This window comes from Dasypus novemcinctus, chromosome 9, assembly GCF_030445035.2.
Source record: "Dasypus novemcinctus isolate mDasNov1 chromosome 9, mDasNov1.1.hap2, whole genome shotgun sequence".
NCBI classification, from domain to species: Eukaryota; Metazoa; Chordata; class Mammalia; order Cingulata; family Dasypodidae; genus Dasypus; species Dasypus novemcinctus.
Window position 1 is genome coordinate 115,950,231 of NC_080681.1, and position 14,864 is coordinate 115,965,094.

The 14,864-nt window shown below is 51.2% G+C and overlaps 2 protein-coding genes and 1 long non-coding RNA gene across 3 annotated transcripts in view; 2 read left to right on the forward strand and 1 right to left on the reverse strand.

Moving 5' to 3' along the window:
* IFFO2 (intermediate filament family orphan 2) overlaps positions 1–9,498 on the forward strand; it is a 50,810-nt gene extending 41,312 nt beyond the window's left edge. Inside the window, 4 exon segments of the mRNA XM_058304276.2 lie at positions 2,512–2,632; positions 2,777–2,869; positions 3,761–3,891; positions 5,045–9,498. Of these exon segments, the coding sequence (XP_058160259.2) occupies positions 2,512–2,632; positions 2,777–2,869; positions 3,761–3,891; positions 5,045–5,150 (451 nt within the window). The 3' untranslated portion in view covers positions 5,151–9,498.
* On the reverse strand, positions 1,095–14,295 carry LOC131279829 (uncharacterized). Its single transcript, XR_009187302.2, has 3 exons — positions 14,220–14,295; positions 2,144–2,209; positions 1,095–1,213 (listed from the first exon to the last, which is right to left on the reverse strand). It is a non-coding gene; the product is annotated as an uncharacterized lncRNA (long non-coding RNA).
* Positions 13,143–14,864, forward strand: part of ALDH4A1 (aldehyde dehydrogenase 4 family member A1) — a 29,887-nt gene continuing 28,165 nt past the window's right edge. The window contains exon 1 of the mRNA XM_058304275.1: positions 13,143–13,264. Coding sequence (XP_058160258.1) covers positions 13,206–13,264 — 59 coding nt within the window. The 5' untranslated portion in view covers positions 13,143–13,205. The remainder of the gene's footprint in view (positions 13,265–14,864) is intronic.

A 14,864-nucleotide genomic window follows, 5' to 3' on the forward strand; every position in this document is an offset into this window, starting at 1 on the left:
GAATTCATTTCAAAAGCCAGGGTTAGGGCTGGGGTCAAAAGCATCTTTGATGTATAACCTCTGGGAGTTTTCTCCTAACCCTACTGGCAAGCTCTGGGGCTAGGTTAGCATTACAGAGTCCAAATGTGATTCAGTGTCTTCATTGTACAGTTGAGGAAACTGAGGACCAGGGAGGGGTGGTGATGGCCCAAGGCCATGCGAGGAGTTTGTGACAGTCAGGCCCTTGGTCCAGTGCTCTGCCTTCATGCTTGGAATCGATTTCCCTCTTCTGGCTTTTCTGCTGATGGTTCCTGCCCTGGTGCCTGTGCCAGCTGAGCCAGGCTGACTCCTAAAGAAGATGAGGAGGCATGGGTGGGAGTCCTTTTGCCTGATACTTCCCCGTACTCCTCATTCCTCTGAAACAGAACTGAGATGGGGGGCTGCATTTTGGGGATTTTCTATGGCGAGGGTGACATGGAGAACAAAGCAACTCTTGTTTCATTTTTGACATCTCCCTCCCCACCCCAAATCTCATTCACACTCTCATCTTTTACTGAGGGGCAAAGAGGGGCTTTAGACAAGGACCATTTGGGGCTGCATTTTCTGCCTGAGTCTAAGGTAGAACTGGGTGCCCCAAGGACCACGGGCTGGGTTCACCTGGTTGAACCGATGGGCTTCTCTCAGGAAATCCCTGTGCCATTTATATATAGCTCACCAGGAATGGGGTGAGCTGAAAGGGACACATCCTGAGAGCCAAGTCCAGGGGCTCAGCCAGGGGCCTGAGTGTTGACAGACCTGAATTGCTTTCAGTATTGAGTTACTAGATTCATCTGGTTGCAAAGTTGCCTAAGTTTTAAAAAAAATTCCACCTCCCTCCTTGCTGCGTGCTGGTCCCACCCTGGGCAGGCCTTCCCCCCCCCCCCCCCGCCCCCAACTGACATCTCCCCTAGCTGTGGGCTGAGGCCCAAGCCCCGGCCAAAGCCAGTGAAGCTTTTGAATAACGCACCCGTGCCAGGGCCGTTTTGTTTTGATCAAAATCACTGCATGGGCTTCAGACCAAGGGGAAGAGAAGGAATCTGCTACTTTTTCTGCTGGGAAAGCAACCCTCCTCCCCAGCCCCGCCCTCCAGATTCATGCGGATGGGGAGGAGCTCTCCCAAGCCCCTCCTCTTGTCCGTCTTCCTGTCCTTTCTGGCTCTGCATCCCTCAGCTGTGGTTTCCTTCAGATCCTGAAGCTGGGAAGGAAGTGAAGTCAGAGGTCGGGTATGTGATGATGTGATGCGGTGACAGGCCTACCCCTGAGACTCCCCCGGAGCACTGCTGGCCCGCAGCAGCTCCCTCTCCAGCCCCCCCCCCCCCCCCCCCCCGCCCCACCCCACTCCCCATCTCTCGTCCCTGGACTCACGGAGCCACCTACAGGCTGTGGCAAGAACTGCTTCTTGGCAGAAAACCAGCCCAACTGGCTCCAGGGGGCGCTCTCAGCAAAGGTTTTACTCGTCCAGTGGTCCCAGCCGGGTCCACTGGCTGACCATGGAGCCCACTACCCCGGAGGATCCAGGGAGGAGTTGAGGGAGGTTATGAAGGCCATGTGGAGACCCCTGGGATGGGACGCTGGAGACGTGGGACGCGTGCTCGCCTCTGCCCCTGATTTACTGGGTAGATTGATTTAACCCCTACAGACATCAGTCTTCCCATCTGAACAGTGGGGTGTTGGGCCAAGTGGTCTTTAAAGTCCCTTCTGGGTAGGGCAAGTGATGCGTCCTGGGAAACCCCTCAGTCCCAGGCCAGCCCTGGTGGATGGGCGCCCCTCCTCCAGTTCCAACGAATAGGGAGGCCCGGAAATCACACGGGCTTTGAATTCAAACCCAATTTCCAGCATGTGTCGGTCTAAAGACCACCTAATCCCCTGCGTCCCAGTTTCCTCATCTGTAAAGCGGGAATGATAATTATGCTTCCCTCACCAGTCTGTTGCCAGTCCAGCACCCAGTAGGGGAGGGGTGCTTGGTGGGGTTATCATGGCCAGAGAAAGCTGAAAGAAATAGGAAGGTCTGGCTCTGAGCCCTAGTTTCTGCTACTTGCTAGCTGTGTAACTTTGGACAAGTGAGTTATTCTTTCTTTCTGAGCTGCAATTTCCTCATCTGTAAAATGAAAATAATAATACCAACCTTTTAGAGTTGCTGAGAAGATCTTGTAAATTGCTTTGTTCAAAGTGAGGGCTCAGGAAATAGCTGCTAAATGAATGAAAAATGTCACAAGATTAGACTTAGGGGGAAATATCTTTAGTTTCCACTAATTAAAGCTCGGCATCTTTAAAAATATACATTTTTAATTGTACAAATAACACACAAATACATTCTGCATCTCAAAGGGTCAAGTTCTATGGGTATGGTATATATCTCCTTTGGCCACCAGCTCTTTTGAGGACAGCCTCATAGGTGGATACTCACTGGGGCAGCTGCATCTTTGTCTCCCCACGTGGGCCCCTGGAGCCTGGGCTTCTGTTCATTCATGCCCTCTGGTGTTACTGTCCTAGGCGGGAGACCTTTGATTTTGACGACGACTGTGACAGCCTGACGTGGGAAGAAAATGAAGACACACTGCTGCTCTGGGAGGATTTCACCAACTGCAACCCATCCATCGACCTACAGGGCGAGGTGAGCCCAGGGTCCAGCTTCCCAGAGGCCCTCAAAACCCCCTGCAGCCTGCCGAGCATGTCTTTTCAGTTGTCCCTCCTCCCTGTTCTTTCCCTGCGGCTCCCACCACCTAGCTAAGTTGTCACCTTTGTTCTCTTTCCCCAGCAAGAGGAAAACTTAGGCAACTTGATCCATGAGACCGAATCCTTCTTCAAGACGAGAGACAAGGAGTACCAGGAAACAATAGGCCAAATCGAGGTGAGCGCTCGGGCGCAGAGCCTGCTGGTGAGGCTTATCTGAGGCCCACACACTTGAGTGTGATTAAGTGCCCATGTGGGCAGGGGCTGGTGGGTCTGCCCATTCCTTGCCTGTCTCTATGCAAGTCACGTCCCTCTTGGGACCTCAGTTTCCTAATCTGTAAAATGGGGGTGGTAATCTCTACCTGCCCTAGAGAGTTTTTATTTATTTTTTAAAATTAACCTATGATCCTGATGACAATCAGAGCTGATATTTGAATGGCATTGAGTGACACTAGGTCCTGAGAAAGGTCTTTACAAAGTGTTCTCACCATGACCTTATGGAATAGTTTCTGTGTACCATTTTACAGAGGAGGGCACGAGGCTAGATGAGCCTGAATGACTTGCCCAAGGCCTCACAGCCAAGAAGTAAGGAAGCAGGACTCAAGCCCAATTCTCTTTGGCTCCAGAGTCTGTGTACTTGACCATTTCTATAGACAAGAGTTATTGCTATTACCATACTGAAAAAAGAGAGACCCAACTCTTTCTTTAGAGGATGAATCCTTTGGTGGAGAAGCGTTGGAAACATGAAAGAGATTCTTATAATCAGGTCCATATAAAGAAATTCAGAGGTGCTCAGGAGGGTGGAGTTATGAGAACTAGGTGGGGTTTATCAGGAAAGGCTGCCTCTGGGGTTGCTAAGCACCCATTCCCTTTGACTGGAAGCTGTATTCGAGGACAAGATGCAGAATGCAGTGTGATATGTCCAGAAGCCAAGGGAGGGTAATGCCAGTGAGGCACAGAGTCCAGAGATCTTGGTGATGCCACGGCTGAGGAAGCAAGGAGGGAGGCTCCCAAGGGTTCTGCTGCAAGATGATGTCCCTTACCCTTGTCCCACGTTGGTTTCTCTCAGCTGGAGCTGGCCACAGCCAAGAGCGACATGAACCGACACTTGCATGAGTACATGGAGATGTGCAGCATGAAGCGTGGCTTGGATGTGCAGATGGAGACCTGCCGCCGGCTCATCAAAGGCTCCGCAGACAGGTACCCAGCCATGCCCTCCCTGGGGATTCAGTGGGTGGGTCCTTGGGGGAAATATGTGGGCCTGCAGCGTACAGCCTGGCCATGTTTCATCTACCCAACCCATCCGTCCATCCATCCATTCAATGCCTATTAGATCATCCACCATGTGCTAGATGTCTTACATATCTTTTAATTCTCCCAACAAGCCTGTCCCCCATTGATTAATCAGGTACTATGTCAAAGGCCCTGTATCGATGGGGATACGGCAATCAGCAGAATAGTCACAGTGTAAGCATGGAGCTTACACTCCAATTTGTGCTGAAATGGGGGTTGGGAGTGGGTGGGCAAGGCACTGGGTGGGCAAGCCTATTACTAATTGGGCTCACATTGTCTGTAGGAAGCAATTTCCTTTCCTTTCCCATCTTCTGTCCCAGAGCCAACTAGTCTGTCCCCAGGAGATGGACATATATCAAGCCCCTTTTATTTACCAGTGGATGGTGAAACCAAGGACAGAGCCCCTGCCATCAAAGAACACATAGCCTTGTTGGGAAGACAGGTGTGCTCATAATGAAATGAGATAAAAGAGAAGAGCAGCTCTGTGGAACGCAGTGTGAGGGGGCCCCAGACTTACATAGCATGTCATACCCATAACTCCTGAACTCCCCAATGCTGTCTCCATTATGCGAATGGAAGAGCAGAGCCTTAGATAGGTTAAATAACTTGCCCGAGGACCCCTAGCTTGATAGTGACAGAGCCAGATTCAAATCCAGTGTGGACCACCACTGTCTTGTATGGCTTCTCTTTGAACTTTGAGTTAATTGGGATGTCTTGAGCAACTACTATATGCAAGACTTGTGTTAGGTGATTGGAGGGTAAGAACCAAGTTTGATCCATGGCCCCTGCCCATAAGGAACTTGAATTCTAGAGAAACCAAAGCACTCAGACCAATTAGATCCTGGTGCAGGAGGTCTCAAGGGGTCTCAAGAGCCACGTTCAATTTGTGAGTGGAGAGGTTTCCCAGGAAAGCAGAGCAAGGGCAGATTCTCAGGGTCGGAGCCCCCTGTGAGGTTAGACTTCATGGGAGTGGCTGTGCAGCCTCCTCTGATCCTTAGATCCCTTCAGGGGTCTCCCGACTGCCCTCTCAGTGTACCCCATTCTTTCTCGTGTCTTTCAGAAATTCACCGTCCCCCAGCTCCATGGCCAGCAGCGACTCAGGAAGTACAGACGAAATCCAGGATGACTTCGAGCGGGAGGCGGATGTGGAGCCCATGGTCAGCTGATGACTGAGGCCCCCCGTGCCTGGTGGTCTTGGCGATGGGGCTTCTGCCTCCTCTCCCGTGGGGCCAGGGAGGCTCCTTGGAATGGGCTCAAGTTCTCACCAGACAGACTTCCTATGCCCTCCCTTCTCTGGAGGCCCCGAGGGACTGCCGCTTCCTTCCTTCCTTCCACACCCCCCACACCAACCAGTGCCCCCCTCCATCCACCCACCCACCCAAGGAATGGTGCTGTCAATTTCTATTGTTCTCCACATTACCAATGCAGACTTCTGTCCGGATGATGCAGTGTTAACTGTGCCTTTTCCCTTAAGCTGAGCCACTTTGAGCTCCAAAGAATTATTCCTAGCAGGTGTTTTTATACAAAACTCGGAGGTGAGGGCGGGGCCCTGGGCGTGGTCTAATGTGGTTTTCTACCCTCCCACCTGCTCCTCTTTGATTGGCCATGAGCTCTGCCCTCCCTGCCTCTCCCTGCCGGGACTGACCTGGCTGGGCCTTGGGGGAATCTACCTCCTCTCAGGAAGGAGCTGTTTGCCTCTGCAACCTTTCCAGCCCTGGGTGGGGACCTGCCGCGTGTTTCTCACTCGCTGAAAGAGAGAAAGATGGCAGGAGGGAGGGAAGACAAATTATTTTCTTTTTGGATCGAGTGGCAAAATGGAGGGACAAGGCACTGTGGGGGCGGGTGGAGCCTCACTGTGTTTAAACTACTATGCAAAAAACAAAATTAACAAAAAAGCAGCTTGCCTTATTTCACTGTGGAAGGTAGGCCCCCTCCTGGACCCCTGGTTTTCGCCCGGAGCTGGGGGGAGGCAGAAGCTAGGGCGCTCTCTCTCGCATCCTCCAGCGGGCAGCACTGGCTTGGGAGGGGGTTTGGTCAAGGCTGGAAAGGGGGCTGCCGGGCCCTCCCCCACCAGCCTGCTTGCTTGCTGTGGGACCTCTGTGGGTTGGGAGGGGGTGTTCTTTATTGCCCTGATGACTTGATGCGCTTCCCTCCCTCTCCAGCCAACTCCAAGGGGTTGTAATTTCTCTGTGAGAAAATCTGAAGGGGGCCAGGCCTGCTCTCTGCCCCCCTCCATGGTGGGGCGCGGTGAGGCCTGGCCTGCCGCCATCTTGGCTCTTCGCTGCTGTTTGGTGACTGGCAGGAAAGTGGTATTGGAGAGGGCCGGGGAGGGAGACAGGGAGGGCTGCTGAGATATGGGAGGTGGCGAGATTTAGGGGCTCCTGTGAGGACCACCTTGGTTACGCTCAGAGACATATCCAAGCCTCTTTCCGTAGTCCACTTGACTGACCGGTTGGGGGGGTTAATCTGAGCCAGTATCTCCCCAGCATTTGAGTGGGCCTGAGTTGAACCGCATTGCGTTGAGTGTTGTGACCACCTGCCAGATCTCAGCTTGGAGCAGCGGAGCAGGAATGTTCTTGTTTGTTTTTGTTTTGTTTCTTTTTGTACTCTGTACTGTGGAATATTGCGGAATTTTGTTTTTATTGGCCCAGGAGCGCCCCCTGGAGGTCAAAGGAGCAAAATGTGCCCGAGGACCAGTGCTCTTTCCTGTTTCCTTGGTCTGAGGGAGAGGAGGGGACTCTGGCTTTGAGTAGGATTGTGGTCCCCCGTCTTTCCTCCCCCAGGTACCAGCGACCATAAAGGGCCTTTTATCTTTTCTGTTCTCCCACCTATTTTGCAGTCTTAAAGCTATTGTACATAATCTGTATCTATCTATATATAGAAAGAGACTGTGTGAGTATGTTACCGACTGTGTGTAATTTATCAGACCTTGGTACCTTGGTGGCCTTTATCATGAGTTTTTTCCTTTCTTTTTTTTTTTTAATTGTTGGGGGTGTGGGGAATCCTTCCAGTTCCCTGTGGCAGCCTGGCTGGGAGGCTTCCATTCCCAGCATCTCTTCTTAGCCAACAGTTCTTTGGTAGGGTACTTGGAGGGACAGTGGTTTTGGAGGAAAGACCGCTCCATCCTCCCCTCCTCACCACCCCTCGTTCTAAAGGTTACAGGGTTCAAACATATCTTATTATTGTTACTGTTGTTGTTTTATTTTTATTTTAACCAAAGGTTATCAGAGCCAGTTGGGCTTAGACCTCAGCTGCTGAAAAGATTTTCCGTTTCCCCAAGGGCAGGAAAGCAGCCACTCTCGGTGGCTCTCCTTGCCCAGGGTCGAGGGAAGTGTTAATGGCATGGTTTGGGTTTGGGGATCAGGCAGGCCGAGGGGAAGCCAGTCCTGGCTTGTTCTGCAGGGTGGTGGGAGAATGTAAACATATTCTTAGAGTTATGACATTAAAGCAACAGTGTAAGTAGTTGAAGGTGACAGGTTATTGTGGCGACTGGTATTGGGTGGTATTTTTTTGCTTTTCCCCTTGTATGCAAAGGTCGTTTGTCTTTGGGGATTAGGGTGCTGTGGATGTGTTGAGGGAGTGTGGAGAAGGTAGGAGCCCAAGAGTTCCTTCCTGCTGCTCTCCACTGGAAGCAAGGATTTGGGGCGGGTGGAAGGGGGAGGAACAGCAAGGGGCCGACCCACCTGCCTCCTGGGCTGCATCCTGGGTCTCGGCCTGGCTTCCTCCCTCCCTACCAAATTTTTTATTGAGTTAGTTGCCGGTGGGCCCTGCTTGTCCCCTCATCATGAGCCCACAGCTTGCCAAGAAAGATTCCAATGCCCATTGGGGCAGCACCAGGCCAGGTTGGGACGACCTGGCCCATCCTTTGTAAAGCTGTAAATACTTAATTTCAGTTTTCTATTCTAAGCCCATGTCATATTGACATTGGTATTTTAGAATTGTTCTCAGATGGGTGCTCCTGCACTGCCCTCTCTCCCTCTCCCGTGTCTGGGGGTTTTATAAAAAGAGAGGATTGAAGAGGGCCGGGGGAGTTGTTTCCTTTTGGGTCCCTGGTTGTGGAACTCACACTCACACACACACTCACACTCCTAGGAGACTCGGAACAGGTAAAAATATTATCTGTAAGCAAACACATTTTGTTTTCTTGTGGCCATATGTCTTGAGGTCTCTGAAGAACCAGGCAGAAAATATGTAGTCCATCTCGGACTTAGCTCTGCGGGTGCAGCTCAACGCTATGGAGCATCAAACCACTTCGGCTTGGGGTGGGGGGAGAGGGTGCGGGGTAGGGGCTAACATTAGGTGTAACTTAAGCTAAGTGTAATCTATTTATAAAGCAAGAGACTCTTATCTATTTTTATGAAAGGAAAGGTTTTTTAATCTAGGGTAGGCAGTTGTGGTAGCCCAGCATTTTTCTGTGGACAAGATATTGTGCATGTTGCTGCTGGATTTAATATAACCAGTATCCTCCCCCACCCCCACCCCCACCCTCCCGTCCAAGCCTCCTCCTCATCCATTCCACGAGCAGCTTCAGCAGAGCATAGGACCCACCTCACGCCTTTCCCCTCTTCCCTGGCACTCCCACCTTCTTGGCACTTGGAGGTTTTTTCTTTTGAGGGGTGGCCCTTGTGAGAGGGTTGGGCCATGGGGAATTGGAAATTGAGGTGGGTGGAGGGAGGGAAAAGGGGCACTCAGGGAGGGGTAAGCCCTCCTTCAGAGGGCAGCCTCTGCTTCTTTCCTCTAACTCTGGTCTGCTGAGATCCGTCTCCAAGTGGCTGTGTCTGGGGATGGGCCAAGATGCAGCAGAGTATGGCAGTGGGGGTGTCAATAGGGAGGACACGGCTTCCTTGGCACCTGGGCCTGAGTGGGTCCCAGGTTGTCAGGCAGCTGGAGCAGGAGTGGAAAAGCCACGAGATGGCCCACCCCACCCATGCCTGTGGCAGGCCAAGGGCTGGGTGCAGTCTTTGTTGTGCTCCTCCAGGGCCCTGGCTGAGGGATTAGGTGCGGGGACTTCCTCAACCTTGGCCCTCCAGCTGAGGCACTGACCTCAGCTTCTACGAGTGCATTTTTCTGGAGTGGGGAGTCTGGAGGCAGCCAGGCGGGCACGGGTAAAGCCAAGTTCTCTCTGGAAGGGAACTTTGCGAGGATGGAGCACTCCAGGCTCAGGGTGGGCTGTGTGTTCATCTCGGGCAAATCCCTCACTGTTCCTCCTCTCCTATCTTCAAAGAAATGAGGCAAAAGCCCTCTACCAAGACCCCTGGGTGGATCTCTTAGCATCTACCTGATTTTTAGCCCCATCCAGGGAGTCTTAAATCCCTTGGTCCCATCCCATCCCATTGTTGCTGTTTGCCAGCTGGGTCTAGCATCAAGGGGAAGGGGGGAGGGGCAGTTTATACTCATTGAAAGACTACTGATCCTACCAAAAACCAACCTGTTTACTGTACTGTTGTAAATATCATGCCCTTTATATCCTGTATATTGGCTTCTTTTAAATAAAGTAAAATGTCTTAGACTCCATAGTGTGTGTTTGTTTTAATTGAAGATGAATGTGGTGGAACCGGCACATAAACACTGAAACACACTAATTGACTAGTTAATTATAAAATAGGGAAATTTCACCTGTTACATTTACATCTGTAATGAAGTCTTTGGAAGTAGCAAAGCAGAGATTGTTACTATACACATTTTACAGAAGAGAAGAGGGCCAGGAGGTCCCAGGCAGAGCAGCTGCCCTGGGATGTTAACCACCAAATCCCACAATTCTCACCAGAGGCCACCCTGAGGGCTCTGGATTTGACGCCGTCCAATGTTCTAGTTTCTTCTTTTTTTTTTTTTTGTCTTTATTTTTTAATGTTACATTAAAAAAATATGAGGTCTCCATATACCCCCTCACCCCCCTCACCCCACTCCTCCCCCCATAACAACAGCCTCCTCCATCATCATGAGACGTTCATTGTACTTGCTGAATACATCTCTGAGCACCGCTGCACCTCATGGTCAATGGTCCACACCATAGCCCACACTCTCGCACAGTCCACCCAGTGGGCCATGGGAGGACATACAATGTCAGGTAACTGTCCCTGCAGCACCACCCAGGACAACTCCAACCCCCGAAAATGCCCCCACATCACATCTCTTTCTCCCACTCCCTACCCCCAACAGCCACCATGGCCACTTTCTCCACACCAATGCCACATTTCCTTCGATTACTAATCATAATAATTCATGAATAGAATATCAGTAAGTCCACTCTAATCCATACTCTATTCCTCCATCCTGTGGACCCTAGAATGGCTGTGTCCACTCCACATCTGTATCAAGAGGGGGATTAGATTCCACATGGATGCTGGATACAATTCTCCTGCTTTCAGTTGTAGGTACTCTTGGCTCCCTGGTGTGGTGGTTGACCTTCTTCACCTCCATGTTAGCTGAGTGGGGTAAGTCCAATAAACCAGAGTGTAGGAGTTGCAAGTCTGTTGAGTCTCAGGGCCTGGCTATCACATCGTCAGTCCAGAGACTCAGGTCCCCTGTGTATACACTAAACCCCAGCACCAACTACAGATCCAGTAAAAGTAACAGGAGAGGCTTGTGGACAAAGGTCACATCTGAGTCCAGCTCCATCACACAAGAACACAAACTTCAAAGTAGGGCCAACTGACATGGCACTGAACTCCATCTGCCATGACCATAGAACCTGTGGGTCTCTGTAGCCCTCAGAAGAACCAATACCTGGGGTTGTATCTACTTTTTCTGTCTCTGGGACTCTGCTGAGGTGTGCATAAGGGCAACCCTTCTGATAACCTCCCGGCTCTTTTCGGAGACTAATAGCCATATAAACTCATTTGTCCTTTCCATTTCCCCCTTGATTTAGGTCAAAAAGCATTTTTAACTCCTGGTATTATATGTAGACTGAGATATTCTGCTGATCCAAGTTGACCCTTTTATTCAAGGTCATTTTCTAGTTACATCATCAGCTGGTACTTGGTAGTAATCCCTTGGTGCCAGGGAGACACATCCCCGGGAGTCATGTCCCACACTGGGGAGAAGGCAATACATTTACATGCTGAGTTTGGCTTTGAGACTGGCCACATTTGAGCAATACAGAGGCTCTCAGGAGGTAACTTTTAGGCACCCTGCAGCTCTAGGCCTTGTTCTTATTTCAGGTGCACAGGCTTACAAGCATAATCATTAATATCAAGGGCTCATTGTTGGACCTTCCTTCTTTTTTGGTCTTTGCTATTGCACTTGGGGGGTTGTTGCTGTTCCTTTATGGACTGTGATAGAGCTCTCCTGGCTAGGAACTCAGCACTCCCTCAGTTGTTGTTTTTAATTGTAACCACTATGAAAATATCCAAACTTTTTCATGTACCCTGGATATATGCCCTGGAGAACTCCCTGCCAACCATGTGTCCCGTCAATAACATTCCACACCAGTATTCCTCCCCTGCCATTGTTGAAGCTCTCTGTGATCCAAAACTTCTTCAAAAATAAAGCCCAATATATTGTCAGGTTCCATTAATAGTAAAATGGAATATAGTGATGAGTTTAAAGGTTAGATATAGAATACATATTAATTTAGAAAAATTAAGGTAAAAACAAATTGGGATATCAAAAAATTAAAAAATGCAAAAGCTTTGTTTTTGATGTTTTGCCTTCCATCACTGCAATGTGTTGCCCTGTACCCAAATTGGCAAGGCAACTTCTTCCATCTTTTCCTCTATGTCTTTTTTCTTTTTTTCCCCCTAATTATTAAACTTATCTTCACAAAAGTTTTAGGTCCCAGTAATTCATATATACAATATACAGTACTCCCACATATCCAACATAAAACCCTTTTCCCTTCCACAGCAATAATCTTTTTACATGTTCATACTATATTTACTGAAACTAATGTACAGATATTGAGACGATAGCTTTCAAACAAGGTAACATTTGGGTTTACTTTGTGGTTTATATTTTAGACTATACAATTTTTAAAATTTTTAGTTATCTTATGTTTTCTAGTTTCTTCTTAATGGCCAAATTCATGCCCCACCAGACTAAGGTTTTCTCCAAGGTTGAAGAGAAACAGCTGCTGCCAATTCCAAATCCCTTTTTTGCCATCTTGATTACCTGCACTCTTGTAGTTTTCCTTTCCTACTCTCCACTCCTTGAATGTTTGAATCCCCCAAAGTGTCTTAAGGTGTGATACTGAGGAAAAGGAGATGGCCTGAGATGATGGGGCATTCTGAGTTGGGTGTTATGACTTCCATTTTGTAGAAGAGGAAACTGAGGCCCAGGGAAGTTACGTAATTTGCCCAATCTCATATGGCGCTAGCGACTCCTAAACAGGTGCTCGCGACTCCTAAGCAGGTGCTCCGTTCACACGGCGGGAGGAAATATAAACTGATAAATAGACCAGAGTGGGAGAAGAGCTGGAACAGAACTTTGGGAACACAACGGGTCCCTAAGACCCGGTCATCAGGGAAGTCTTCAGAATCCGAGGTTTTGAAGGAAATGCTAAGGATAGACTGCTTCGGGCTCTCTCTTTAGGCTGTAATCTGCAAGGAAGCAGGCCGACTTATCTGCGCTCCAGGCCTTAGGAAGCTGGTGGCCCCGCGCCAGGAGGTGGAGGGCGGCCGGGGAATCCCGGCGGGAGGGGTTACTGCCCCGGGAGGAGGCAGGGAGCGCGCGGCGGGGTGGCCCTGTGGGGTCTAGAGGATGGCTACTGGACCGGTTTCCTCCCTCCCCGCAGCCAAGTGGAGCCGAAGGAGAGTAGGAATCCGGGCGCCACCTGACACAGCACTTACCCCATTCCCGCTCTCCTATTGGCTGTTTAGCCCCTCACTATCCGGCCTAAGAAGGCTGCAACATGTTCGCCCTTCTGATTGGCTCAGGAGCTCCCATGTGTCACTCTGATTGGTCGGTGGGGCTCACGCCCTCTCCCCTTCGTCCCCCGCGAGTAGTTGGGTCATACCATAGAGAGAGGAGGGGATAGCGCATATATTTCAGGGTTCCCCTTTCGAATTACCTTGTGCTGTGTAATATAGTGGTCTCGATCATTTCCACAGGTAGCGAAGTTTTTACAGAGATAGACGTAAGGGGACCGGGGCCGGAACCAAGTTTGGAGAACAGCTGGTGTGCCTCTGTCCCCCCGCCCGCCAGGGTGGTGCGCTCTGGGCGGGGCCGCGGCTTCTCGCTGCGCCCCGCGGACGCTCCGCGGAGACGCGCGCTACAAAGTGGAGATGCTGCCCCGGCCCGCCCTGCGCCGCGCCCTGCTGGCCCGCCCCTGGAGGGGCGCCGGGTGAGTGGTTCCCGCGCTCGGGAGTCCGCGAGCGCGGCGCCTGCCAGCCCCGGGTCCCTCGAGTCACTGGGCGCCCACGTGCCCGGCGCCGCCCTGCCGGGCCCCTCAGGCTGCTCCGGTCTCCCGGCGATTCCCCAGGAGCGCCCTCCGCCCGGGGTGCCTCCTCCACGACTTCCCACCCAGGCTCTCCTCCCGCCGCGATCCCTCAGCCCCCTTCCCCGGTCTTCCTTCTTTCAGCGAGGGGACTCCCTTCCCACTCCTGCGGCCGTGGGGCTGCCTCGGGGCGCTCCCAGGTCCCACACTCGGGATTCACTGTCTTCCCCGATTTGACTTGGATTTTCCTCCCTGCCGGGGTGCGCCGACTTCCTCGAGTGGCACCTCTACCTTTAGCACACCACGCCCTCGTCTCCCATTGAGCACCCACCTCCGGGATACACTGAGCCTTCCCTCTCCCACCGGGATTTCTTCCTCTCGCGTTTCCTCTTCCCCTTTTTTTCAAGTTAAGTTGGGCAGAAAAAGACGCCTTCTTTCTTGTGGGTGGAATCGTTTATGGAGTGCTTTTGTGCCAAGCCCTGTGAAAGGCACTTAGCATATATCTTAGTATGAGGATGAAATGAGTTCATACGTGTGAAGTGCAGTGCGCAGTGCCTGGCACATGGGCAGTGCTCCGTTATTATTATCGTGATCATCATTATACCTTTTGTTTAAACTCCTCACTCCTGTGAGGTACATGGTGTTATCCCAAATTACAGAGGAAGAAACCTGGGTGCAGTTCAGGGGTGGAGCTGCCCTTTAAACCCAGAATTGCAACCCCCTGGGCTGTGGAGTCAGGGCTCCTGGACCTTTGCACACTCGAAAATGTTCTCAGCCCCCTCCTGCTCTGGGCTAGGTTGGGGGAGAGGTAGATTGGACACAGCTCCTGCCCCAGAGGGGCTCACAGCCTGGCGGGACTCACCCTGGTGGATCCGTGTGGCCGTGTCTCTGCTGGCCTCCCGTTCAGAGCTGGCAACCCCTGCCAAGTCGAGTTTGAGCTATGTTTGCATTACCCTCAGGACTGTGACCAGCTCTTTCCACCCCCCCTGCTGAGCTGTGCCCCTTCTGAGTTAATCAGTGTCCTTCCTCCCTCCCCACCCCCTGGGATGCCCAGGGTCCAGGGAGTTTCAGTTTCCTCTGTGGGAGGGCAGGGGATGGGATGGGCACGGGAAGAAGACGTGAGACAGTAGGGCTCTTCTTCCAAACAGACTGGGGGCCACACTTGCCACCCCCTCAGCGTGGGCTCTTTTGGCACTCTGAGACCACTCTCTCCAGGTGGACGCCTTAGGTTGCTGGGGCTATCACTTCGATGTGCAGATTTGCTGAGTACTTGCCATGTGTGAGTGAGGGGTACCCTAAGGATTTACATGGGAATGGAGCCTTCAAGAAGTTTTCAGTTGCAGAAGAAGGACTTAGAAGTAAAACAATCTCTAATGTCTGGAAGAGAGCAGTTCATGTTTAAAAGAAAATCCATTACAGTAAGATTTATCAAGCAGTCAAGTGTCATGGGCTAGCACTGTGCCAAATGCTATATTATCCCCGTTTTACAGATGGGGAACAACTTATC